This window comes from Plasmodium gonderi (genome assembly GCF_002157705.1).
Source record: "Plasmodium gonderi DNA, contig: Chr14, whole genome shotgun sequence".
Taxonomy (NCBI): Eukaryota; Apicomplexa; class Aconoidasida; order Haemosporida; family Plasmodiidae; genus Plasmodium; species Plasmodium gonderi.
In genome coordinates this window covers 1,992,223-2,018,857 of record NW_021628939.1, presented here as the reverse complement: position 1 = coordinate 2,018,857, position 26,635 = coordinate 1,992,223, and the positions used below count along the sequence as shown (strand labels likewise).

Below are 26,635 nucleotides of genomic sequence, written 5' to 3'. Positions count from 1 at the left end.
TATTGGGGGGGGGGGGGGGGAGGACTGTTTTTTTTTAAAATTCACATAATAAAGTGAAAAAAAAAAAAAAAAAAATGAAATGAAATAAAAATAAATTGAAACCTGTAAAGATTATATAGATAAAGTTAAAAAAAATAATAAGAAAAGGAACAGCTAGTGGCAATTGCTCTCCCCACATATACACCTTGCCTTACCAGTTAGTATATTATTTTTCTCTTTTTAGGTGTAGGCATTTCTACACATAAACTTCTCTTAAAATTCGCACAAGAATGGCTAATAATGATATTACTAACCAAGGTGCGTACTCCTTGAGCTTAAAAAATGGAAAAAAAAAAAAAAAGAAAATTAAATAAAAATAATTAAATAAAAAAGAGTTAAAGGATTTACACAAGGGAGAAGATAGTAATGGAACTCAAACCAACGCTACAAACGAAAGAATGGTTAATATATGTATATGTATATATATATATATATATATATATATATATATATATATATATATATATGGCTTTCAATATACTGTAACGAGTGCGTAATGACCAGCGCGGGAGAACTTAACATTTCACCATTGTTACCGAGTCTTTCTCTTTTTTTTTTTTTATGAACGTGCATAAAAAATCATCACATAACTGGGTATATATATACTGTAAAGGAAAAATAAAAAAAAAATTGTGCAACTACCAACTCTACATATGGTATATCGTGAAATTTAAGCAACCCACCTATCTATTGATACAAACTGAAGAATATAAGAGTTGCTTGTGTGTATACATAGACAGCATGTTAGGATGAAATGCTATAATTTTTTTCACACTTTTATAAATGTTTCCTTATGTTTGGAAAGGTCATATCCCACACGAGACCTCAATTTTATCAATCCTCAAATTTGAGATAAGATGATATATTCTTTCACAAAAGAGCCACTCTTCAAATACTCGCCTTACTGTTTTTTTTTTTTTTTTTTTTTTTTTTTTTTATTTACCACCCATTCAGTAATCTTTTCAATTTCTTCAAATAATTCCATCACAAAATGAGATTAATAAATTTGATATAAATGAAAAAATTGTACATGTATTATGAACAGGTCAGGTAATAAATAAGACCTTTTTTTTTTTTTTGGTATGTGTCTCTGTGTGTGCAAATTATTTGAAGGATCACAACTTCCCACTGCCACTGGAAATGGCATATTGTTTGCAATGGATTAAGGTTGTGCAGAATGCTTAATTAACACCTCGTAGTTTTAAAAAAAAAAAAAAATCATTCCGCTTGTTATCTGATTAACACTTGCTATTGGATTGTATGTAACCTATTCTTTTCCATCGTTTTTGCCAAATCCGTGAAGTGTAAGAAAAACCTGGTACTGTGAAAAATGTAGATCTCCCCCCATTCGTCATTTCTATTCCCTGATGTTGTAACCATACTTTGTGGGACGGCCATTTTTTTCTGTACCTTTTAACGTGAACGAATTTCACATGTTTTCATCACAGAGAGAAGTGGCATAGCAAGGTATTTGGCAAAGGGGACTCGGAAATTTCAAAAAAAAAAAAAAAAAAAAAAAAAAAACTCAGCAATAACAAAGCGGCAAAAAAACATGACGAAAAAACGGGTCGAAAAATGAAAAAAAAAAAAAAAAAAAAAAACGATCAAAGAAGAATGACGGAAATGCTCCAAAATGGATGTGGCTACAAGAAAGGTAAGAAAAAATCAAATGCTAAAAAGTGTGACAAAACGATGCAACTAACAGATGGGAGAGTAAAGATCAACTTTTTTGGGGCCAGGTATATATATATCTCCCTCCCACCTTCGTAAAAAAAAAAAAAAAAATGAAAGGGGCAATGCTTACGCTTCATTTGCAAAGGAGGTTCCTAAGTAAGTATAACTTTTTCATATCTGTGAGAAAAGGTGGAGAATCGACATTAATAAAAGATATAAAACAAGTATACGTAAAGGAAATAATAAAATATGAAACAGAAAATTGCAACAATTCTGAAGAAAAGAATAATAAAAAAAAAGTAAAACATTTAATTCGATTAAGCAAATCAAATGGTGGGGTACAAATCAAATGTTCACCATCCTTCATTTATTTATTATCGTTAAAATGTGGATATATAGAAAGTATATGGCTCAATGTAGCAAAAAACACAACTTGTACATCTTTGACATGCTTAAGACATATTATTAAAAACGTACCTTGGGATACTTACATTTACCCAAATTATTTGAAGGGCATCCCATTAAAAATTACTGCATTAAAATCCAAATTGTTTGATACTCTAAGTATTAGAAATGTCATTAATGAGGAGTTAAATGAGTATATTCGTGTGTATCAATGTGACATTAGAACGCCGACTAATATCTCCTCTTCTCCTTTTATATCTCACACAAATAACACGACTCTGTCTGAACAATATGATCTAGGTTATTCTTCATATGGGAAAGACAAAGTGAATACAATTAACACAGTGGATATGATTATACACCCACAAAGTGAAAGTAGAAACGAAATCAATGCCAATATAGAAGATCAAAATGATGGAGGAATAAAAAAAAATATTTGGAATTTATTAGCAGTTCATATTGAAAATAATTTGTGTAATGTGGATCTAAAATTTACTGGTAAATTATCCCCTCGATTTTATGAATATGAATATATAGACCAGCTAAGTAATGTAGCAAATGCAGACAAATATGAAAATTTAAATTTCTATTCTCTATTCAGAAATGATTATTCTATCAATGATGAACAGATAAGAAACATTGTGACTACGAATGTTCCCATGTGGTCTGTTTCTGAAGAAAAAAAAAAAATTCAATTAAAATACCAAAACGATATTACGGGGGTGGACTACATCAATGTGGGAAGAAACTGCATAAACGGGGAAAAGACCAATTATTACAACTACAAATATTTCCAAAACACAAAAGGGATTAGCAGAGGGCCATCTCCACCTTTGAATCTTTGCAAACCAGGGGAACCTTCTTCATCACCAGAAACATGCACTTTGTTCAAAGCAGAAGAAAAATCGATTAATTCGATTCACTCAATGGGGAACAAAGTAGAGAAAAAAAGGATTAACTCAATTTACACAGTGGAGGGGAAGAAATGGACATCCAAACGGCACATAAATCTAGATACAAATGAATCCAAAATGTGCAATCATATGAATCATAGCAAAAGGGGTGATATTTGTGAAACTGACCCAAGCATAGGGAAGGACTCATTTCTAAATGAAAAATTAAAGGAAGAATACCACACGCAGAAGCGTAAGTCTATCGTGGCAATAAATCACGATATGGCAAAGGATGAGTTGGTGAAATGTCATACTGTAGCAGGAGAAGACGAACCCATTTTTTTTAAAAGACCAATTAGTGAAAGTGGTAATGACTATATCAGTGGACGCAACAATAACAGTGAATACATTCTGAATCGTCTGCAGGACATGGAAATAAAAAGAATGAATCATCTTAACAATAATTTTTTTTTAAGCGACGACTGCTACGATTCAGCTAGTTGCATATATTCGCTAGCCATACATAAATGCATAAGGAATAGAAAAAGGGTTAACCTAATTTGGGACCCATTCTGTTCCAATGGTAGTATAATTTTTGAATTATTATTTTTTTTTTTAAATATGCCAATTTATAGCCATAAAGAAATTCTACCCTTCATGAATTTGAAAATATATGATCAACAAGAATTTGAGAACATATATCAATACATTTTAGACAATATGAATAATGCTAACAATTATCACACACAGTTAATCGGAACCGATAATCGAAGTATTATGATTGCCCAGTGTAAAAAGAATTTAGTCAGATGTGCACTATACCACAAAGACACTTTTAAAAAAATAAAGAAAAATAGAAACTCTGCATCTGTTGGTAGTTCTTCACACGAGCAAGATGAAAATCTTTCGTTTTCAAATGAAAATTACTTAAAAAGAAATTCTTTTCTGGAAGGAGTGTTACGAGATCATGTGCTTGATGACCACGTGGATATGCATGAGGAGGAAATGAAGGATGATCATCCAGAAATAAGTCATGTTGATGAATCGCAGGAAATGAATCATGTGCGGGACATGGATGCATTGCTTAGAATTCAAAAGGCACCAAAGGGAGATCGAACAAAGTCTCAATGTGGGACTCACCAAAATGGAATTCATCAAAATGGAATTCATCAAAATGGAATTCATCAAAATGGGATTCATCAAAATGGGATTCATCAAAATGAGTCCCCTCGAAAATCCGTGATGGAAAGCAAACAAAATATAACGGCACCCGATGTGGATACCATATCGATATCTACCTCAGAAGACCAAAAGTACAACTTGGAATTTCCTTTGGATATTTCTTTTCATAAGGCCCACTTTTTCAATGTTGTACCATTTGTAAAAAACGCTACAATTATAACAAAAATTCCACACTTCAGTTTCTCAAAGGTATGAAGATGAGAGAGATGTAGAAGTAACCCTTTCGCAAAGAGCGTCTTTGTACGTCGCATTGTGATCGTTTGTTCGTTTGTTCGCTTGTCTGTTCTTTCGTTCGATCTTTTTTTTTTTTTTTTTTTTTTTTTTTTCCGTCTCATGTGCTTGCTGGTGCTGTAGCTACGTGTAACAATCCACGAGGGAAGAGTTAACCTTTAGCAGTTGTGAAACTGTGTAGTTCATTTCTTCCCAATTTCTGTTATATCCCCACTCCATGACTCTCCATTTCTTTGAACCACCACCACTCCCCCTCCCCTCCCCTAGGAATTGGGTATCAACAAAAAGACTTTAACCCTGTACGAACAGTTTGAACAGATGCTTAGTTCAAGAAGCGACTGGAAGGGAGTTTATGTTTTTATTAGAAATCAGGTTTTTTTAAACAAGTCCAAATTAGAATGGAATAAAATGATGTCATTAAGAGATTCAAAGGGAAGACAATTAACCCTACTTAGTTGGACAGGTCGAAAAAAAAATTTATATTCATTTTCTACAGAGGACGACAAGCTCAGGGAATTAGAGAGGTTTAGTGAAAATTTGAGTTTTCAAAATTAGCTCAATAGATAGAGAGTAGGGATTGGGAGAGAAGATCCTATATTTTTATTTTATTTATTTTTATTTTGTGTATATTTGCTGTATCATTGTAATGAACAGAATTGTGCTGTTTTTTTAAATCTTTAAATTTATTCCTTGTGACTTCTCACGAACTGCACAAAAAGGTACACTCTAAATATTTACACATTTCTGTGTGACACGGCAATATGATGACCAATTGTGAAGAGACCAGATTCTACATTTTTTTTTTTTTTGTCTTTTTTATCAGTCTGTAATATTTGCAAATATATGTATAATGTTATGACTATGATTTGGTGTCAAATAAGCTTTGTATATTTTAACCTTGCACTTTTGAAAAAGGTTTTAAAAAGGTCAGCACATTTTTTTTTTTTTTTTTAGTGATTAGCTTAGTACAACTTTACTCATCTCAAGTGTAAATAAAATGATATTGCTATTATTGTTAGCATAGCAAATATTGTTAGCATAGCAAATATTGTTAGCATAGCAAATATTGTTAGCATAGCAAATATTGTTAGCATAGCAAATATTGTTAGCATAGCAAATATTGTTAGCATAGCAAATATTGTTAGCATAGCAAATATTGTTAGCGTAACAAATATTGTTAGTACTGCTATTATTGTTAATAATGATAAAAAAAAAAAAGAATTGCTGAAGGGGAATAATTTATCTTTAACATTAACACTGCTTATTTCACTCTACCTTTAAAATACTTTTAGCATTGCGGCATGCGAGCTAGCTAAAATCAAAATTATTGCCGAGTCAGGCAAAAACAATACAGAAAAGGAAAAAAAAACAATATATATATATATATATATATATATATATACATATATGTACATTCGAAATGATCCCCTTTTCAGTTAATCCTGTTACACCTTACACGTTTTATACGGTATTATCAATCTGAAATAGGAAAAAAAATAAAAGGTTCACACTTTTACGACATACCGTATGGATCTATTTAATCCTGGATCTATCCCAATTTGTTTTGTTTATTTTTTTCCACCTGTGACCCCCTTTTTTTTTATTATTTTTTTTATTTTTTTTAGTGCTGCCTAAGCAAAATTACCTGAACAGTTCATGTACTTTTGTTATGTGAACATTTTTCAGGAAAAAAGGCGCAAACAAAAAGAGAAAAATGAAAAAATTACCATATATCTCATTTAAAGCAATATGTACTAAGAGAGAGATAAACACTGTAAGTAGAATTGTCGTTCAACGTCTTGGGGAATGAAAAGCAAGTATACACATTGATAGAAGTTCAAAAAAAGAAAAAAATGAATTAATTTGACAAAGTGTATAATTATTAACGTAAAAAGATGAAACATCAATATTATGCATAAAATTTTTTTTAGCATGAACCTGTGTGAATGAAACGAACCAAATAAATAAAATAATAAAGGAAAAAAAAAAAAAAAAAAAAAAAAAAAGAAAGAAAAGGTCATCTTATTTCACACTTCCGCTGCACACTCGTACGTATATATATATATATATAAAAACACATATATATGTATATGTATATACGAAATAAGCACCGCTGTTATGCATCGAGAGGACTACCCCTACCCTTCTCTCCCTCCGCCTTTCTTGAGGGAACCAACAAAAAATGTTAATGAATAATGGAAAGAAAAAAGGAAGATACATATTTTTCCTATTCATTTTAATTTCACATGTCATCAAAATGAACGAATGTGTGACAGCCAAGTTCCATGTCCCCCGCACCTTAGACAAATGCATGAAAAGAAAAGGATTGTCAGATTTTTCCAAAATGCATAAAACAAGGTGTAAAAATGGCATGTTTTTTATCTCTCCTTTTAATGAACGAAACAAGAGAGAAAAAACAAAATATGTGTTAACCTTCATGAGAAGTAAGTTTGCTATTAGGAGGTTAGGGTGTAGAGAGGTAGAACGAGTAAAAAGAGCAGTTCAGGAAAATCGGGACGACAATGATAGAAGGAGACATTCCAAAAAACTTATCTCACGATGCAATGCAAGTAAAGTGGTCACCCCCCATAATACTAATGTGAACGATATGAAAGATGACAAAGAAAAGGAAGAAATAATCTCGAGCTCTACTGAACTGATGAAACACCTGACATTTAACTTCGATGAGGAGTGCAATGAAATTATGGTAAGACTGGGGAATTTTTTAGAAGTATCCCCACACCTACTATTTAAAGATGTGTGTGTAAACTTAAATAAAATATTCACAAATTTGTACACGTACGATCATGAAAATAACCCATTTGCAAGCACGAAACATACATTAAATATAACTGACGATGTTATAAAACATAATAAATTTAAAATCTATTGTGTATTAGGATTAAAAGTGCTGAGAATATTTTTAATAAAATATTTAAGAAGTATAAAATTATGTATCCCTGTAGAAGTACGAAAGAGATATGTGGCTGACTTTTTAAAAATTGATCATATATCAAAAATATATGATCCAAAATATAATTTGATTAATTATGATATATTTAAACAACTTTCTGATAAATTAAAAGCGAAATTAATATATTTTTATTTAGCTTTAAAACCACAAGATGTACCAAATGTTCTTGTGAAAATATTTAAGGCTGCTAATTATAAGGATGAAAATGAACTATTATATAAATATATTTACAAGTCCAAATTTACTTCAAGGGGTGGAAAAAGATTCCGTAAGAATATTTCAAAAGAATACATACAAATTTTTGAGAAGGACAAATTAGTTAGGAAACATCAATGTGACTCTGACATTTTATGGCTCCGATTTTTTCATTTGTTGAAAATTCACAACCCCGAAATGGCAGACAAGAAGAAAATCCTAAAACAAACTTATCGCCTCGTTTTTAGCAAAATGAGCTTTGCAAACGATGAGTTACTTCATTTGTTTTCTCGGAATGGTTTTCTCATTTTTGACGAGCAGAGGGAAACGTCCAAGGGAAACAATGCATTAGGAGGGAACCAGGTGGAGACAGACGAGGTGGAGGTCACCCCAGTAGAACCGAATCTGTCTGACAAAACTAGTGGCAACAAAGAGACAGAAGATACACGAACGGCAAGGGAAAAGGTCCGCATTGGAAAGAACAGGAAAAATCAAGTAATTAATTACATTAGTAACCTGAAAAAGTTCATCTATAATTATATCCAGAAAAACAAAACTATACATCACAATTTTTATGTATTAAAGAAAAACATCAACATGCCCAAGAACAGTCTATACGATGATATAATATCTCCCCATACAAACTTGTATCATTTTACCAGTATGCAGAGCAAGCTTATAAATTGCGAATCTAGTGGTGAGGTTTCACGACCTATGAACGAACATACTTCACAGGACTTGCCTGACCTAAGAGGAACCACGATAAAGGAAGATTCTAATGATAAGGAGACAACAACCAAAGAGGAATTATCATCCCCTCAAAATGATATAGACCTCTACTGCAACACAGTTATAAACAACACAATTGATTTTATATTAGACATCATGATGGAAAGCGCAGGCTTTGGAAATATAAAAACTTTACTTGGCATATACAGCTCTCTAGGCACTAACAAGGAGTTCAAGTTGGTACACTTCAAGCACAAGTTGTAGTTCGACCCATGACACAGTTCAGCCCATATTATACCTTGGAACAATCCATAATTAGTTCAGCTGTGGCAAGATTCACTTGCATACTTTGCCAAGGAAAAGCAAAAGTAACATTTTATAACTTCCTTTTATATGTCTAAACTTTGTATGAACACAAGTGGTGCGTGAAACTTTAGCGAAAAAAAAAAAGGGGTTGGGTGGAGGGGTGCTGAACAAACGCACCATATTGCCTTCGATTTTCTTTTCCGTTTTTGTTTATTTTTTTACTTCATTTTTTAATGTAGTTTTTTTTTTTTTTTTGGAAACCATTCTGTGAAACACATTTTAAGTTCACTTGTTTTCTCAGTGTAGCACGTGAACATATTGCCAATAAGTGCACAGTATACATGTGCTGGTTTTGCACCATACAAGGCTTAGTAAAAAAGGAAAAAAAAAAAAAAAAGTCTCTCCTAAGCAGTGAAACACTGAAAATTTGGTTACTACTGATTGAGACACTGTTTGTCATACCTTCTTCACTGGGGAGAAAGGGGCAATGCATGTTATGCTATACTCAACATACGGATGTGCGTCTAAAGCTTGAACCACAAGGGCTTCGAGGCTGGGGATCATAAAAAAAAAAAAAAAAAAAAAAACCATAGAAGGGCTCCTTCTATGAATGTCAATATCCACGGAACCGCAACTATATACATATGTATTTGCATGTATTAATCCTTTTGCGTGTTGCATATAATGGCCTATCTCAGTCGTGTGTAAGCAGCGTTGGTAAGCACCGTTTGTAAGCACCGTTTGTAGGCACCATTTGTAGGCACCGTTTCTGCTAATCCATGTAAAAGCAAAAACGCCTCGCCCCCTTTCTACTCACACTCTCATTTATATATGAATTTTATAGAGGGTATGAGCACATCTACCATATCTTGATTACTACAACTTGCCTCTACCACAATATAGTTCTTGTCACCAAGTAATGTTTGTTTTGTGATTTGCATGTAAAGTTCATGAATGGGTTTGTTAAGTCTCTCCTTATTGTGTACTGGCAGATAACAGTTGTACAAGCACGCGTTTCCAACGGATATCAAATTAACTTCAATGGAAAACTGTTCGTTTAGGTAGTCTATTAGATTCTTGATGGTTCCATTTTCTGCAGGAGTAAAGTGGGTGCGGTAAAAATTTATGAACGAATGAACAAACGAGTGAAAAAACGAATGCACAGACGCGAGGACGTCTGCAACGTTTTGATGTTGCAACGCGAATAAATTTTGTGGGTCGACAAACGAATCGGGGCAGTTTTTCCTTGTAAAGACAGATTGCACTAGGGATGTGTGAACCTCAAGCACTTCACTAATCCCACCACATCTCCGTTTGTTCTCACTGTCTGACATACTTATGGAAATTTCAATCTTGTCCCATGATGTAAATCCATTGGGTATAGCTTTTATGGGTCCCTTCATAAGCTCATCATATTCCTTGTCGCATATTTTGATAGGTGGCATTGGTTCGGAGAAGAGAAACATAGGAAGAGCTGAATTGATAAATGCATTTTTAAAATAGGACAAAATGTCTTTCATTTGTTTTCTTTCATTCTGTGATGACTTGACATATTTTTGAATGTAATTACTATAATTCACATACTTTAATAACTCGATACCTACCAAACCTGTAATGATAGATGTAGTAGTAGCTAATGCAGGAATAATTTTCCCTGCGACAATTTTTGCTTTCAACTTATCACAAGTATCGATTTTATAATTGATAGCTCTAAGATTTGCAAAAGCGTAAATAAAATTCACATGAATACTACTTTTTTCATCTTTATCAAATTCGATTGGTGTAACTTTAATATTATCAGTATTTATTTTTAGCAATTCTTTACAAAAGTCTTCTATCATTTTTTCATCATCTACAAAGGATATGGAAATATTATTTAGATTTTTTTCATCCATATTTACTTTAACTTTTTTCGGTTCAAATGGTTTCACCTCAATTTGGCTAGCCACATCTAAGATATAATTTAAATCAGAACACATGGGAATGTTATACACTTGTGCAAACAAATTAGATGTACAAAATAGAAATTCTTTTACATATTCATTATTTATGTCAAAATCAATGACTTGAGGAAATTTTTTTTGTCCCACCCAAAAAAATTCACCACTTGATAATTTATAATCACGAGGAAATGAATATAACAACTGATTAATTTGATTAACGAAATTTGTGTAAAAAAGATCTACTGCTTTTTTTATACAAAATTTAAAATTACATTCTTCTGAAACTTCTTTCAATATGTTCAAAACATTTTGAAGAGTTTCTAATAAAGATGCATTATTTCCTTCTTCTTCTATTTTTTTTACATATTCATTTTTATCATTTAAAAATTGTTCTATACTAACTGGAGTGTTATAAAATAATCCTTGAAATATATCTCTCGCATATTCTATTGTATGCACAATGTCATATGGAAAATGTTTCAGTGTGCATAATGGGATCGAATCTTCAGGTGGATCATAACTGTCGTTGTATGATTGTGTCAAAAAAGGGATAATAATTTGTACATTACCTTTCGTGCCTAATGTTCCAGACTCGAACAGTGGTTTACAAAACCATACACATTTGTTGTCTACATATTGTCTTGCTTGGATATTATCTAATGCATTAACTATTACGTTCTGCTTATTCCAGAAATTGTCATCAAATATGTGTTCATTTTCTAGTCCTACTTTTGTTTCTAAGGATTGTACATTCATGTTTTTATTTTTTCTTTTTATAATCTCAGATGCAACTAGAGATTTTGATTTCCCTACATTTTCTCTTCTAAACAAAAATTGACGATTCAAGTTAGAAACTTCTATACTGTCATTATCTGTAATCGTTAATTTACCATGTGCATTCGATTCACACATGTCCAAAAGGGAAAATAATTTGGCATATTCACATCCGAGTGCACCTGATCCTACAAGAAACACATTCAACTCGTTCAGCTTCTTCTGAAAGGATCTTCCAAAAACTGTAATTACGTTATCATTTTTGCAGTTCATTTTTTTTATATCTTCCTCGTTTGAAGTTTTGTTTGAAGTTTTCTCACCATCACAGTTGTACTGATTGCCATTCCCCTCTTCATTTAACGAGAGACATTCGAAAAAATCCATGTACAGCAACTGATATATGGGCATGTATTTCCCTGTAAATTTGATAACTTCTTGTGCCAGCAAACCTCCAAAAAATGATGCAACTGGAGCCAAATGAGATCTACAATATTTAGCTACTTTTAAAACAATGTCTTTTTTTACTTCCTCAATGGCATAGCTTTTTTTTGCTTGTTTATCTTCTTCATTCAGTTGTGTTGCAATTTTGTAAATTTTTTCAAATGCCTCCTTCTCGTCATTTTCAGGTAATACATTTCCATTTTCCACTTGGAATATTTTCAATGCTTGAATTGCATAATGTAATTGATTGCTCATGTCCAATTTGGAATAATCTGATATTAGAAAAGAACTTGGTTTATGCAATTTTTCATAAACTGTTTGGCTATCTGAGATTCCATTATAGCAATTTTCCTTCTCCATTTGGGTATCTGATTCCACTTTATCATCAACAGATGCAATTGGGTTCTTCTTCACATATTCATATGGCTGAAAATCCATTTTTATATGTGTCTTCACATGTGTACATTGTCCTCCTTTTATATAATCACTAAACTGAGATGTATCTCCAATGGTAAATGTATATTTTTTTAAATTTTTTATTTTAAAAATTTTATGATTAATTTCTGTCATTCCTTCTACATTTGTAAACTTAACATAATCTCCATTTTGAAAAGGTACACTTTTATCAAAATCAAATGAAACTACTCCTTCACTTGCTTTACTTATTTTACTAATATTGCATGATTTTTCGTTTTCTCCATCTTTATCATAACAAATAAAACCTTTATTAAAATCTACAAAGATGTAACCACACAAACCATAAATATTGCAACATAAGAATGCGATTTTTTTGGGTTCCTCTACACTTCTAACTAAATTGTTAACCTTCACTATATCTGTATTACTCATGTCACAACATACCACAACATCAAATGATTCCAGAAATTCTTTATTTATATTTCCTTTATAATTATATATATGTACATAATTATTTAGTTCTTGTAACTTTTGTAGTACTGCATCACTACGAGGAATTTTATTCACCACATCTTCTTCATTAATATAAAAATTTACACCAATATCTCCTACTTCACATATATCATTATCATATATACAAACGGATTTAGGTCCTGACAAAATCAAATTCTTTGCACATTCTAATCCAACACTCTTCACATTAATTATTAATATATTTAATTCTATCAGCTTATTCATTAACTCGAACCCGTATGTTCCTAGCTGTCTTGAATACAAATCTGCATCTATCTTGTTATCATCCTTTTTATCTACACAATTTAGGCTACTTTCAAAATTCTCTCTTTTTCCTTCCATCTCCTCAAGGTTAAAGGATTCTTCTGTTCGCTGCTTTTTCTAAAAATAAAATGTGGGCAAGAGCAAGGGCGCGCCATCATTAGCATCGTTCAATAACCATTTTGTCACAACAAAAATGGGAAGAAGTTCAAATGGGAAGTTCCTCTTGTCGGGAGGCGCACCCCATTCCTTTGAACACACACAAAAATTGCAATTTTGTTATTTTTTAATTTATTTACTTATTTACTTATTTACTTATTTGCCTATTTACTTATTTACTTATTTGCCTATTTACTTATTTACTTATTTGCCTATTTACTTATTTACTTCTTTCTTTTTTTTTTTTTTTTTTTTTTTGCTTACCAGAGGAGGGTTCTTGTTTTGCATAATAAAGGGTTTGCTGATAGGGTTCAAGTTTTCTGGAAATTTTGAATGTCCTAGCTTGGTGGGTAGAGAAAAATGCGTAGGAGTCTGGGGAAATACTCGACAATCAATGGAAGTTAAAGACGTATGAGCAACCTGGGGTAACGATCAGGTGAAATGGTACACGGTTGTGAATTAGTCTTGGTCTTTCTCCAACCCCCAAAAAAAAAAAAAAAAAAAAAAAAAAAAAAAAAAAAAAAATAGAATAAAAAAAAAAAACAAAATGCGTCTTCAACAAGGGATGTGTATTCTAAATATCTGTATCTCAGTAAAAATTTTCTTCTAATGATAAAATTTTTTTTTTTTTTTTTTTTTTTGGGGTGGGAATTGTATGTTCTCTTCTCGCTATATGGAAACCATACTGAATCTCTGGCTTGGTAACGTATGAAAAATGTGTTTTTCTAAATACTCGTAAAAAACATATGAACATGCGGATAATATATATATATATAAATACTTCTGTTTGAACTTGTATGCTTAATTTTGCTTCTTCCTCACTTGAGTATTAAAAGAAAACATACAGTGTGAAATTGTTTATGCAACTAGTTTTTTTTTTTTTTTTTTTTTTTTTTTTTTTTTTCCATGCACACTACCACGGGAAGTCTCTTAGTTCTTCGATATTTGATTCTTTTGGTTTTTGATTGTAGTTAATTTTGTTTTGTTTTGTTTTGTTCTGCTTTGTTTGCTCTTCTTGGTTTGCTCTTCTTTGCTTGCTCTTCTTTGCTTTGTTTTTTTGGTCAAAAACTTGGCTCACATAGTATGATATCCTGAATTTTGGAAAAAATAATCACTGTTGCTGCAGTGTTGAAAAGTTCAAATGCATATGTTAGCATTCCACACAAAATGGAGAAGTAAAAATTTTAACCAAAATAAATGCAATCACTGAATGTTCCTAATTTTTTAACAAATATTTCCTGAATATCTTCAGCCGTTTAGAAGTTTAAAAATTTCATGGCACACAAAAAAAAAAAAAAAAAAAAGGTCATATGTTTTTTTTTTTTTTTTTTTTTTGAACTTGCCGCCTCAAAATGTACACAATTTAAATGCAGCAAAAATAAGAAAACGAAAAAGAAGGGTTAAAAATACACGCAAAATAGAACGAGCAGATTATTATGATTGAAAAATAAACCCAGCGTACATATTTACAGTGCGTGAAAAATAAACACAACAGTACCTTGCAAATCATTACACAAAATGCATCTCCAGCAGCACATCTGGTGCCCTACCTATTACACTCATTCTTGGTACGCGCCTGTGAATGTTTATAAGAAAGTGCATATATCTATCTTATATGCACATCTACATTCATGAATATGTATACATAATGTGCATATGTAGATACACACATTGTATGCTCAGGCTCAAAAGCCCATAACAACGAGGCCAGAAATCACCGAACACATGTGCAGCTTGGCTTAACAAAAGATATACATACAGAAGAAGAAATGGGTGGTGCCCACCACATTTTCCAGATTTAACATTCACCACTTCTGGTAGATCTTGGACGTCCTTAGCTTTTTTTTTTTTCTCTTTTTTTTTTCTCTTTTTTTTTTTCTTTTTTTTTCTCTTTTTTGGGTTTTTCTAATTGTCAGCATTTCAAAGTTAATCTTTCATTTTGCACGTTTTTGTCTTTTGCAATCAGGAAGTTCACCTCTCCCTTCTCTGTAGTCTCTCGCCTCACAGTGTAGCCCCCACCAAAGTATTGTTTTATTTATCACTGATTGGCGTGAATGTTTTTATATGTTCTAAGGGTTATATGCACCATTTCCCCGAAACGAGAACTTGGTTTGAGAGCTTACCAAATGTCAAGCCTGATTTTGTGATGGCATATATTCTTACATACATGTGCGTGTATATATATATATATATATATATATATATATATATGTATATATATGCATGTACATTTCTTATATGCACATGCATATAACATACTTGCAACATTTACGAATCCACACATTTAAAGACCCTAGCGTGATTTCCTCAAATTAAGAATGCAAAAGTTATAAACCCACTTCCACATTGGTAAGCAATTCCGAAAAATTTTTAGAAGCCCAAAGTTTTGGAAGAACAAAATATGTATGGTGTTATTTTATGTTTTTTTTTTTTTATAAAGTTTCGCTCATTTTTTTAAATCGGCCATTTTTTTCTTTTAATAACTTAAAGTTTATGTTAATCATGCGTATCAAACTTTGTGTAGGTATTTAGCCCCTTTTTTATATATATATATATATATGTCACTTTTTCTTTAATTTTTCCTTCAATATTTTCCATTTTTAGTTTTTTTTTTTTTTTTTTTTTTTTTTTTTTTTTTATTTATTTTTTATTCTTAATTTTTTTGTTTTTTTTTTTTTTTTTATTTGTTTTTTTTTTTTTTTTTTTTTTTTTTTTTTTTTTTTTTTTTTTTTATAACATTTTTTTTTTTTTTTTTTTTTTTTTTTTTTTTTTTTTCTTTTAACTTAAATTCATTTACCACTGTTCTATACATATATGCATACTGCATAGCATTGTGAGAAGTAGCACATTCATCAATTTAGAATAATCCATTAATACAGTAGACTACCAAAGGAAAAAAAAAAAAAAAAAAAAAAAAGAAGAAGAAGAAAGAAGAAAGAAAAAAGGGCAACTGCCTATGACAGATTTCCACGGTTTGGCCTAGTTCCATGGAAAAAAAAAAAAAAAAAAAAAAAAAAGGAATTAATCTTAAGAGAATAAAGAGCTTAATCCTACATGCACAATATATATATATATATATATGTATGTGTTGAAATTTGAATAACGAATATAAATACGTGTGAGCCTAGAATTAGAACAGCAATATTATTTGGAAACAGCCCAAGAAGAAGGCGAAGAAGGCGTCTCCATTTCCACCCCAAACATGTTTCTCAACTTAATTAAAGGTCTCGAAAAAAACGAGGCCAATGATGATGTCATAAATTTAAGTATCCAGAAATTGCTAGCGGATAAAGCATATGAAAAGAGAAAAAAGGGCGCACAAGAACTTGCAGAGGTGGTAAAAATTTTGTTAATGAAAGAAAAAGAGGATGAACAAGTGCTGGTTGATTATATGTTAAATGAGTATGAACAAGATGTAGGGGTTATAAAGGACTTCAACAATTTTATTCATAAAGATATTCATATGATTGACAAAACATACTCTCAACCCGATGGAGATATAAAGAACAATGAAATATACTTTAAGTATTATGACGATCAGGAAGTAAACAGGGAAAACAAAGCTCATGTCGATGGTGGATCACAATTGGATTCAACACCCCATGTGGACGAATCAGAGAAAAAGAGTCTTATGAAAATTTCTCAAAAAAACTCAAAAGGATCAACTGTAGACGGATTACAGAACCAACCAAATGGTGATAAGACGAAAATAAATTGCGATTCAAACAATGTAGAACAGAACAATCGGATAGAGGAAAAAAAGAATATAGAACTAGATAGATATAATAACTTGTATAAAGAACAACCTAGTGAAGAAAAACTCATTATGGGTTCAGAAATAATAAAGAAGCTTCTTCTTGATAAGTGCAAAGAAAATTGTGACATAGATGCATTGTTGATGAAATCGAATGCGTTTAGTAATAAGTATGATAAAAACATGATCACATTAACACATATCGAAATGAACAAAATGGAGAAAAAAAGAAAGAAAACATTAAATAACATTTTACATGAACATGAAATACATATCGAAAATGTCACGAGTAAATATCAAAATAAAAATGTGCTCAATATAATAAACCTTTTAGATGAAAAATTCATTCAAAGTATAAATCCAGCAAAGAGATGTGGAGGACTCATAGCATTGGCCTTTATTTCCATCAGTATGAATACACAAATTAAATTTTATTTTTCAGAAATTTTGAAACTTATTATATCATGTGTTAACGATCCTGATTCAAAGGTTAGATATTATGTATGTGAAAGTTTATATAACCTTTGTAAGATATCAAAAAGTGTGATATTCGATTATATAGAAGATATATTTGATTGTCTGCTTCGAATATTTTCAGATACTTGTCCAAATGTTAAAAGTGGTGCCATGTTTCTTGATAATTTATTAAAAGATTTAACTTGTTCATATAACAACATATTTAATATTTACAAAATAATTTACATATTGAAAGAAAGAATAAGTATAGAAAATTCTAATGCAAGGTATGTCATCATTTCGTGGTTATTTCTTTTTCAAAATATATCGACTGTTAATATATTTGATTATTTCCATTTTTTTATTAGAGATCTTTTTTTAATGTTATCAGATCAGAATAATGATATACAAAAACAAGTGAATCAATGTCTTGATTTATATATAGATAAAATTATTACATCAAATTATGATCAGGTCAGGTTATTTTTTAAGCATATTGCACATATCTTTCTTGAATTTTCTACCAATCAAAATACAATCATTAAACATAAATGTCTTCTATGGATATATCATTTTATACATATTTTAAATATCCATTTTTATAACATATTCAAAACACGTCAAAAAAATAATTTTTTTATAACCGAATTGGTGAAGAAAATTATTTCTTCTACATCCGATGTACATTTTGATATTCATTATACAGCTAGAAAATGTAACGAACTTTTGATAAGTTATATCAAATTCTCTTCCATGCAATCTGCACATCTTATAACAAAACTTGTTTGCACAATTATTAACACCAAGGTGAATAAAATGACCGAGTACATTTCTGAACGGAAGAAAAATAATGGTACTACACACAAAATGAATCAAAAAAAAAAACAAGCATTCCAGGTGGAAAAATTAGCAAAACAGTACACCAATCATATTGGAAAGACAAGGATAGAACCTGGGAAGCATCATTTCCACAATTTGAGAACGGTGAATGAGATGGTTTTGCACAAAGGGTTCAAATTGAAACCCGTGCCTCCAGCACAAGGGCGCGCATTGCACAAGGGAGAGGCGGACGAATCGGACGAATCGAATGAAGCAAATAAATCGGATGAATCAAATGAAGCAAATAAATCGGACGAATCGAATGAAGCAAATAAATCGGATGAATCGAATGCATCGGATGAAGCAAATAAATCAGATGAAGCAAATAAATCGGATGCATATGTGCTGGATGAAGAAGTAGATATGGAAGAACTCGCAGAGGAGGACTTGGCGAAAAAAACAGAACCCAGTTGTAGAGATGAAGAGAGAGAAACACATGCAACTTCAGGCAAAAAAGGGGAATGCACGAACTGTTACATGGGTGAAGAAAGTAATTCGTGCAGGCATGACTCGTACAAGTTGTTCTACAAGGATGGGAACTTATCAGATGAGATGAAAAGGAAGGTGCAAAAGAAAGAAGTTCAGGAAGGAGCAAAGTTTGACAATCGACAAGACGGAAAAATGACAAGTGAGTATGCTCCCAGTGAGGAACAGAGAAATAAGAACCCACAGGGGAACGATAAATTGAAATTTCCCGAGAAACATCAATCACTTATGAACGAATTGAAAGAAAAGAAAATTCTATTAAGAGATATTGGTAAAAGTGAAGCTTATTACATAAATAGACTTTCCAATCGAGCAGAAAATCTCGGATGCCCAAACGACACTCACACAGAAGAAGAGAGGAAGGTGCGACAAGTAGAACCTGGGAAAAAAACACACGCATCTGGATTGTATGGAATTGGGTCAGCAAATGTTGTTGCAAATGTGGGTGAAAAAAATGCTTCAAGTACACTCGCGATTGGGCATACATCGAAGGTTAGAGATGGAGAAATAAATGAAGAAGGTGAAGAAATGAATGAAGAAGATGAAGAAATCTTTCACGATAATCTTGAAAAAAGAAATATGTACCCTGTGATCATGTGCCTACAATGGCTTATCGAAATGCTAATATACAAAAGTGAGGAAATAAAAAAAGATTATGATGAAATAATTACTTGTGTATTTAAATGTTTAAAAAATAATGACAAGCAAGTTGTCTTACTATCACTAACAGTTTTATCTGCTATGTGCTCTACGGTTGATAATAAATTTCATTTTTATGAACACGTAAGTAATAATTTGATAATGTTATTTAGGAACGATGAAGAGTTACTAATACATAAAGGAAAAACCATTGTGCAACATATATCTCGATGTTTGAATAACAAGAAGTTTTTTGCATATATATCTTATGCCTTAATTAGTGAAGAAAAGCTATCTTTTGTTACAAAATTTATTCAAGTGTTAAATTGGATATTATTAACATCAGATGAAACTAAATTTTTAAGAAACATTCTTTTTTTAAAAAAATACTATTCTTTATTTTCCCTCATATTGATAGCATGGTTGAAAAGTCCCATATCTGCCATTTCTTTTCTTTTATGGTTACAGAAATATAAATTGGCTTATCACATTTGTTCCTATTTGACCTTATTAAATATAAATTCGGATTTTCTGCATCAGTTAGATAATTTAATATTTTTGTTAGAATCTCCAATCTTTTCAAAACAAAGAATCCATTTAGTGTATCCACACAATTATCCATTTTTAATTAAGTCCCTTATGATACTCTCTTTAATGTTACCTTTGAATACGTCTAATAATATTCTTCAAAAGAGGCTTCAAATTTCTCAACTGTCCATTCTGACGAATGATAAAAAATTATTTCATTTCTTTGACATGCACAACCACAATGGCTTGTTGCATGAACATTTAGATGAAGAAATAGATGACCATCCCTTTAGCTTAGCCAGCACTGACGAACGGCACCTTTGCACTCATCCAGAACGGGCAAAACCAAACTCAGCAGAGGCAAAGCCATACCCAGCAGAGGCAAAGCCAGACCGTGTACCTATTCCACAGAAAAAAAAAAAAAACGATTCATATGAGATGCATTACACAAAACACAAAATTGATCAGATGCAAGAATTACTAAAAATGGAGGAGGAAGAACAAAAAAAAGAATATAGCCTTATTGAAATAAAAGAAGACGAGAAACTGAATGAAGAAAATAAGTGGAACGAAAGATATAGCTACCTCTTGAATGAAGTGAAAAAAAAGTTGGAAACAGAAGGATTGCTCAGCCAAAGCGATGATGATGATGAATGCACACATTTTGTAAACATTTTCAAGATTACCCTACGCAATAGTGACATAATTAAATATTATGTCTAAGTTTTGATGAATGGAAGTTGGTACCAAAAAAGCACATCTGTTTGTGAGCCATGTGGTTATGCATGGTTCTTGCAAATGTTTACAACTCACGTTCAACCTATTTTTTTGACCTAATTTTTTGACCTAATTTTTTGACCTAATTTTTTGACCTAATTTTTTGACCTAATTTTTTGACCTAATTTTTTGACCTAATTTTTTGACCTAATTTTTTGACCTAATTTTTTGACCTAATTTTTTGACCTAATTTTTTGACCTAATTTTTTGACCTAATTTTATGGCCTAATTTTATGGCCTAATTTTGTGGCCTAATTTTGTGGCCTAATTTTGTGGCCTAATTTTGTGGCCTAATTTTTTGACCTAATTTTATCTACTTTTTGAATTTTTATTACTCTATAATTTTTTTTTTATGAACACAACTTTTTTATAGACAAAGCAAGCGCATGTCTCCAAATCGACACTTCGGTCAATTACAACATCGGATTGGGATGTGTATGTGGATGAGAGATGTGTACCAAATGGAACCACCAACCCCTCTCCGGCACAAAACTTCGTCCCTACTTTTCCAATCACCTTATATTGTTTGTCTTCCTTTGTGAAATAACTCCAATGCCTCACCTTTTCTTTATGTAAAACAAAAAACCACATGTTTCTTAAATTTGGCATGTTGGCTTACCTCCCTCCTCCATTGTTTCTATATATAATGTATTCAATTCATATGAAGGAAGTTTCTCATTCTATGCTGCACATGTGGATGGAGAAAGAAGGTTTTTCCACGTTTTCTCTAATCTTTGCCTTTGCAGGCTCTATAAAAGAGTGTGTATGTAATAAATACTTAGTTGTATGGTCAGGCAGAAAAAAGGGCAAGTGAATTGTGACACTCTCACGTTTACGCTACCTAGTAATTCACACTGTCATCACATTCAGTTTGCACCATTGTCACCAAAAACAATTTTTAAACGCAAAAGAAAAAGTGACAATATGACTTTTTTGAGAGAGAGTCAGTTGCAGTAGCAGCATTAAGGGCAGAATAAAGGGCAGAGAACATGGTCATGTCTTGCCATTTTCTTTTACCCTTCATATTTTATTGTTTTTTTTTTTTTTACCAAAATTAAGCATAAAAAAAAAAATAAATAAATAATAAAAAAAATGAAAAAAAAAAAAAAAAAAAAAAAAAAAAAAAAAAAAATGAAAAAAAAAAATGAAAAATAAAAAATGAAAAAAAAAAAATAAAAAATAAAAAGTTACAAATAAAAAATGAAAATTCTAAAACTCTCGAATTCTTTAGCGAAGAGATGATTTATAACTGTCACTTGAGGCTGCAAAATTTTTCTGACTTGAAACTTAAACCCGCTAACTTACTATGCTAAGGAAATGGCCAATGTATCCAATTGGCATTATATATGCTTATCCCCAAGTTAACAACACAACAAGGAGTTGTTAACGGGAGAATTGCAATCCGGGCAAATTCTCACAAGGGGAAAAAAGAAGGAAGAAAAAAAGAAGATCAAAAAAGAAGATCAAAAAAGGAGATCAAAAAAGGAGATCAAAAAAGGAGATCAAAAAAGGAGATCAAAAAAGGAGATCAAAAAAGAAGAGCGAAAAAGAAGTAAGATCAAAAAAGTTGGAAAAAAAACACTTTTGACAAAAGTAACATTTACCCCCACGACACCCTAACTACCTCTCATGCATACATACACACAAAAAGGGCACTCTGCAAACCGACCAAGACACACACAACTGATTTGAAACAACTCGCATCGAACAACTGCATGGCCCATAGGTAATTGGCATGAAGACGGAGAGGGAATGTCAAAATTAAACCAGAGAAAAAGAATCGTAAGTATGCATGAACGAGTGTTGCAAATTTAGTACTTTGAACAGCTGTATTTGACCTTATTTTTATACACCTCTACCCCTTATGTATTTTATTTTTGTCGCACTCGTGGAGAGAAGTTTCAGGCAACATAAGCCCCGGTTAACCAGAGCCAGCATTGCACATCTTGTCTCCAATATCTCCTATTTGGCACCAAGCTTTTAGCACCTCGTATCTCTAACGCCTCGCATCTGTAACGCCTCGCATCTTAGAACCTCCCATATATCATCGTGCTGTCGATCCAGATGAATAAACAATGAGCAAGGTGAGTAGATCCTTGAAAAGCAAAGCAAACAAAAATGGAATGGAAGGAAAAGTTGAAATCGAAGAGAAAAGTGGACACGAACGGAGCGAAGATGAAGAAAAAGATAAACAGGACCGTGGCTCATACCTTACTGGTGAGTCGGACAATGAGAATGATACTAGTGATTTGGAAGACCTTCCAGAATATGAAAGAGAATTGATTCTTGCTAAAAGGCATGAAGAACACATGATAAAAGAACACAGAAGAATTCTCCTAAAAAATATAAAAATACAATCTCATGGAGAGAAAGTACAACCAGTTGATAACGCCAATTGCATTTCACAATCACGTAAAACCTCCTCTGATTCACCAAGTAGCAAAATATTACAGTTGATGTCGAGGAAGAAAAATACTATTCCTGTTGACAAATCAGATGAACCTAGCAAATCTAACAAAAAATCAATAACGGTCAACAAAAAAAAAACCAAACCAAGTTCCAAAATTGGAAAGGATGACACCACAACCGATGCTGAGAAAAACAAACTTAGCAATTACACAAATGAAGAAATAAGAAAAAGAAGAGACTCCCCGTGGGATAATATTGAAGGAAAAGAAGCACATAAACACTCAGGTATTGACGAGATGAGTTACAAAGTTAGACATAAAGACAATGTAAAAGGGGTAATTTCGCGAGAAAAATATACAAGTAAAATGCACAACGAAACATTAGATTCTTCTCCTTCTGGAGATTCATATCATAGAAAAAAAAGCATAAAAAAAGGAATGAAAAAAATCACTCCAATAGAATTAGCATGTGTAAGCAGTAAAGAGGAAAAGGGACCTCACAACAAAAGACAAATCGATTTACCTACAGAACATGATAAAGATGGATTGTCTGGTCATGTAGTTAGGAAAAGAGATACTTTTGAGGAATCGAAAATTCTAAATAAATGGAAACAAGGAAAAGAAAATAAAAATGAGGATAAAATTGTATTATCAGAGAAAGAAAGAAATGAATTTTATGTGATTGAAAAGTCGAGGGAATTGAATAAAAAAAAAAAATTACAAACAAAAGAATCTCAATCTCACGATAGTAGATTGTTTCTTCATGATAAGTATTCTGAGTATGATAATAGTTCTGGTAGTATACAAATGAATAAACGTGAAAATGATTTATTACATAATGCACTTCCAAAAGAACCAGAAACACCAGAACGCTTAATACATCTGTACAAGGAGGAAAAAAAAATGAAATTAGACATTTACAAATTCATGACTTACGAAATTATTACTTATTTTCAATTGAAAAAAACATTTCTCCTTGATATGAGTGAACATGTAAAATTTCCATATCACGTCATCGGACACCTTGTTAAGATAAATGACACAAATCAATTGGTTAAGGTTGCAAGCAGTTATAAGACAAAAAAAAAAACTCCTACGGCTGCCCATATTGGAAGTGCTGGAAATGTTGGCAATATTGGCAATATTGGCAGTACTGGCCATGTTGGTGGTAAGAATAATGCAGGCGACCAAAAAAGAAAAATAAGTGAATCAACTCTTTTAAATGAAAACACATGTCCAAATGAAAAAAGAAAAATTTTTTTCCTCACGAACGTTGTAAAATGTGAAAGTTATTTCTGCATTGATAGATACACAAACATCAAATTCGAAATAGCCCATATGGAAAACCTAACAAATGAGTTTTTTTTCAATAAAATGAAAAATATAATGATTCAAAATAAAAAAATACCCATGAGTGAATTAAATTCAGAAGGAAATTGTTACGACACTTTCATATGTGATTTGAACAATATATCTGATCAAAAAATTTCAGTAGATGAATATAATTTTATTAAATTATTCTCCATAGATTTACAAATTTTGAAAAATTTTTATCAGTTCTTAAGAGAGAAAATCGAAGATTTAAAAAATTTCCATTTTACTGAAAGGCAAATACAGGACTTGGTAGAAATGAAAAAAAAACAAAGCTTTCATGAAATTTTTATAAATAAAAAAAACATTGATTCTTTGCCAATATCTCGTATCACTGTTCAACGAGAAATATGCTCCATTCAGCGAGAAATAGACAATCTTAACTATGTAAGAAGGAAAACAAATCCCCAAGATCTGCATACCTTGTCTCAGATTAAACACCAAATTGACACACTTACGTTGAAGAAGGGTATCCTCAGGGTGCAGCTAGAGAAAACTCGAAGTAAAATAAACACACCAACACAATGCACGAGCAAATATTCGTTTGTGTGTTTTTTTTTTTTTTTTTTTTTTTTTCTATATACACATGCACATGCTTATACGTTACCACTTACTGTGCATACTTATTCTTCTCCATGCGTTAGCATGTGTATACTCATTCCTGTTCATATACATGCATGTTCTTTTTTCTGTCAGCCAACCAAGTACAAACCAAAATACAGGAAGTCATTCCAAACGAGCGGGAAAAAGTTGCAACCAAGGAAAAACCTCTGAAGAGCTACATACCCGGAGGATCCTCTCTCATGGACGAATTTTCACATAAACTCTTGGGTACCTAATAATAATATTCTTTTTTATCTTGTCTCATATGAAAATGAGGGAAAAAACAGAGGGACACAAACCATATTCCTTGCCATTAAACAGAAAAAAAAAAAAATCGTCCTATTTATCTGCATTTCTCATTCATTGTATAACTTAACGCCTGTGCAAGTACAAACAGGGTAATATATATATACCTGCACATGTATATGTATATATATTTATTTGTTTTTTTTTTTTATTGGCACGCTTGGCCAATTACAAATTTATAGGAGTAGAAGAAAAAGAAGATATATCTCAACTGGCTAATTACATTTATGAAGAAAAAAAAAATTTTAACAATTTTATGACAAGAAAATTTTTTGATTTACCATTAGACATACATAACAAAATCACCAACCATTTTCTACTTGGATGTCTGCAAAGGAGCAAGGTAAAAATTATCTCCTCAATTGATTAATAAGTCGATACATTTTATACATGCATTTATATAAAACTTTCTTGTTGCAAGATTATTTTTTTTTCTCACAGATATTTAATGTTCTATATATATATATATGTGTATGTTTATATAACTTTTTTTTTTTTTTTTTTTTTTTTTTTTTTTTTTAATTATTTTTTAATTATTTTTACGTCCCTTTTAGACCAATTTTGAGGACGCGTTGGTGCACAGTTCGGAGAAGGAAGAGGAGGATTATAATCTTTTCGGGGGTAACAAAAAAAAAAAAAAAAAAAAAAAAAAGTATACACACATGTACAAACCCAAATGTTTAGATATACATACATTTCATGCAAATGTATATGTCATGAACGCATAAGAAATAATGGCATCGATGAATATGCTACACAACTACAGTTGGATGATTTTTCCTTTCATTTCCATTCAGTTAATATTGCCAAGTATGTAATTCCTTTTGAGGAACTGAAGAAAAAAAATTAAAGCAGAACTGCAAAGTGGTAAAGCAGCAAAATTGCAAAGTGGTAAAGCAGCAAAATTGCAAAGTGGTAAAGCAGCAAAATTGCAAAGTGGCAAGATGGCGAATTTATTCCTTACAAAGGAGACTCACCAGCGGAGGTATAATTTTATAACATCCCTTTAGTTAGAAAGAAAGATTGTTGTAATTCTCCGACGTCTAAATCTAATCAGTGCTAAACAAGCAAATGGTTTTTTCAACACATACATTCTAAATTTAAAATCTGAACAAATTTCTGAATATATAAAAAAATTGTGCAAAAAGGATAATAATATCAGTACGATAAAGAAGCATATTTTTTTTTTTTTTTTTTTTTTCACATCATCTCACACCCTCTATTGAAGCACC

General features: G+C 31.5%; 5 protein-coding genes across 5 annotated transcripts; 4 read left to right on the top strand and 1 right to left on the bottom strand.

Moving 5' to 3' along the window:
• Positions 1-1,823: 1,823 nt before the first annotated feature.
• PGO_144340 (hypothetical protein, conserved) lies at positions 1,824-5,039 on the top strand (the record flags this gene model as incomplete). Its single annotated transcript, XM_028690424.1, has 2 exons — positions 1,824-4,442; positions 4,752-5,039. The coding sequence occupies 2 exons, from the start codon at positions 1,824-1,826 to the stop codon at positions 5,037-5,039; spliced, it is 2,907 nt and encodes a 968-aa protein (XP_028546225.1).
• A 1,627-nt stretch (positions 5,040-6,666) lies between these two features.
• PGO_144330 (hypothetical protein, conserved) lies at positions 6,667-8,646 on the top strand (the record flags this gene model as incomplete). The annotated part of the gene is made up of 1 exon (XM_028690423.1): positions 6,667-8,646. One exon carries the CDS (start codon positions 6,667-6,669, stop codon positions 8,644-8,646), a length of 1,980 nt encoding a protein of 659 aa, XP_028546224.1.
• An 863-nt stretch (positions 8,647-9,509) lies between these two features.
• On the bottom strand, positions 9,510-13,484 carry PGO_144320 (ubiquitin-activating enzyme E1; the record flags this gene model as incomplete). The annotated part of the gene is made up of 3 exons (XM_028690422.1): positions 9,510-9,781; positions 10,025-13,157; positions 13,461-13,484. 3 exons carry the CDS (start codon positions 13,482-13,484, stop codon positions 9,510-9,512), a joined length of 3,429 nt encoding a protein of 1,142 aa, XP_028546223.1.
• A 2,914-nt stretch (positions 13,485-16,398) lies between these two features.
• PGO_144310 (hypothetical protein, conserved) lies at positions 16,399-20,661 on the top strand (the record flags this gene model as incomplete). The annotated part of the gene is made up of 1 exon (XM_028690421.1): positions 16,399-20,661. One exon carries the CDS (start codon positions 16,399-16,401, stop codon positions 20,659-20,661), a length of 4,263 nt encoding a protein of 1,420 aa, XP_028546222.1.
• A 2,129-nt stretch (positions 20,662-22,790) lies between these two features.
• On the top strand, positions 22,791-26,253 carry PGO_144300 (hypothetical protein, conserved; the record flags this gene model as incomplete). The annotated part of the gene is made up of 5 exons (XM_028690420.1): positions 22,791-24,996; positions 25,191-25,325; positions 25,586-25,746; positions 25,958-26,024; positions 26,201-26,253. The coding sequence occupies 5 exons, from the start codon at positions 22,791-22,793 to the stop codon at positions 26,251-26,253; spliced, it is 2,622 nt and encodes an 873-aa protein (XP_028546221.1).
• Between the last annotated feature and the right edge of the window lie 382 nt (positions 26,254-26,635).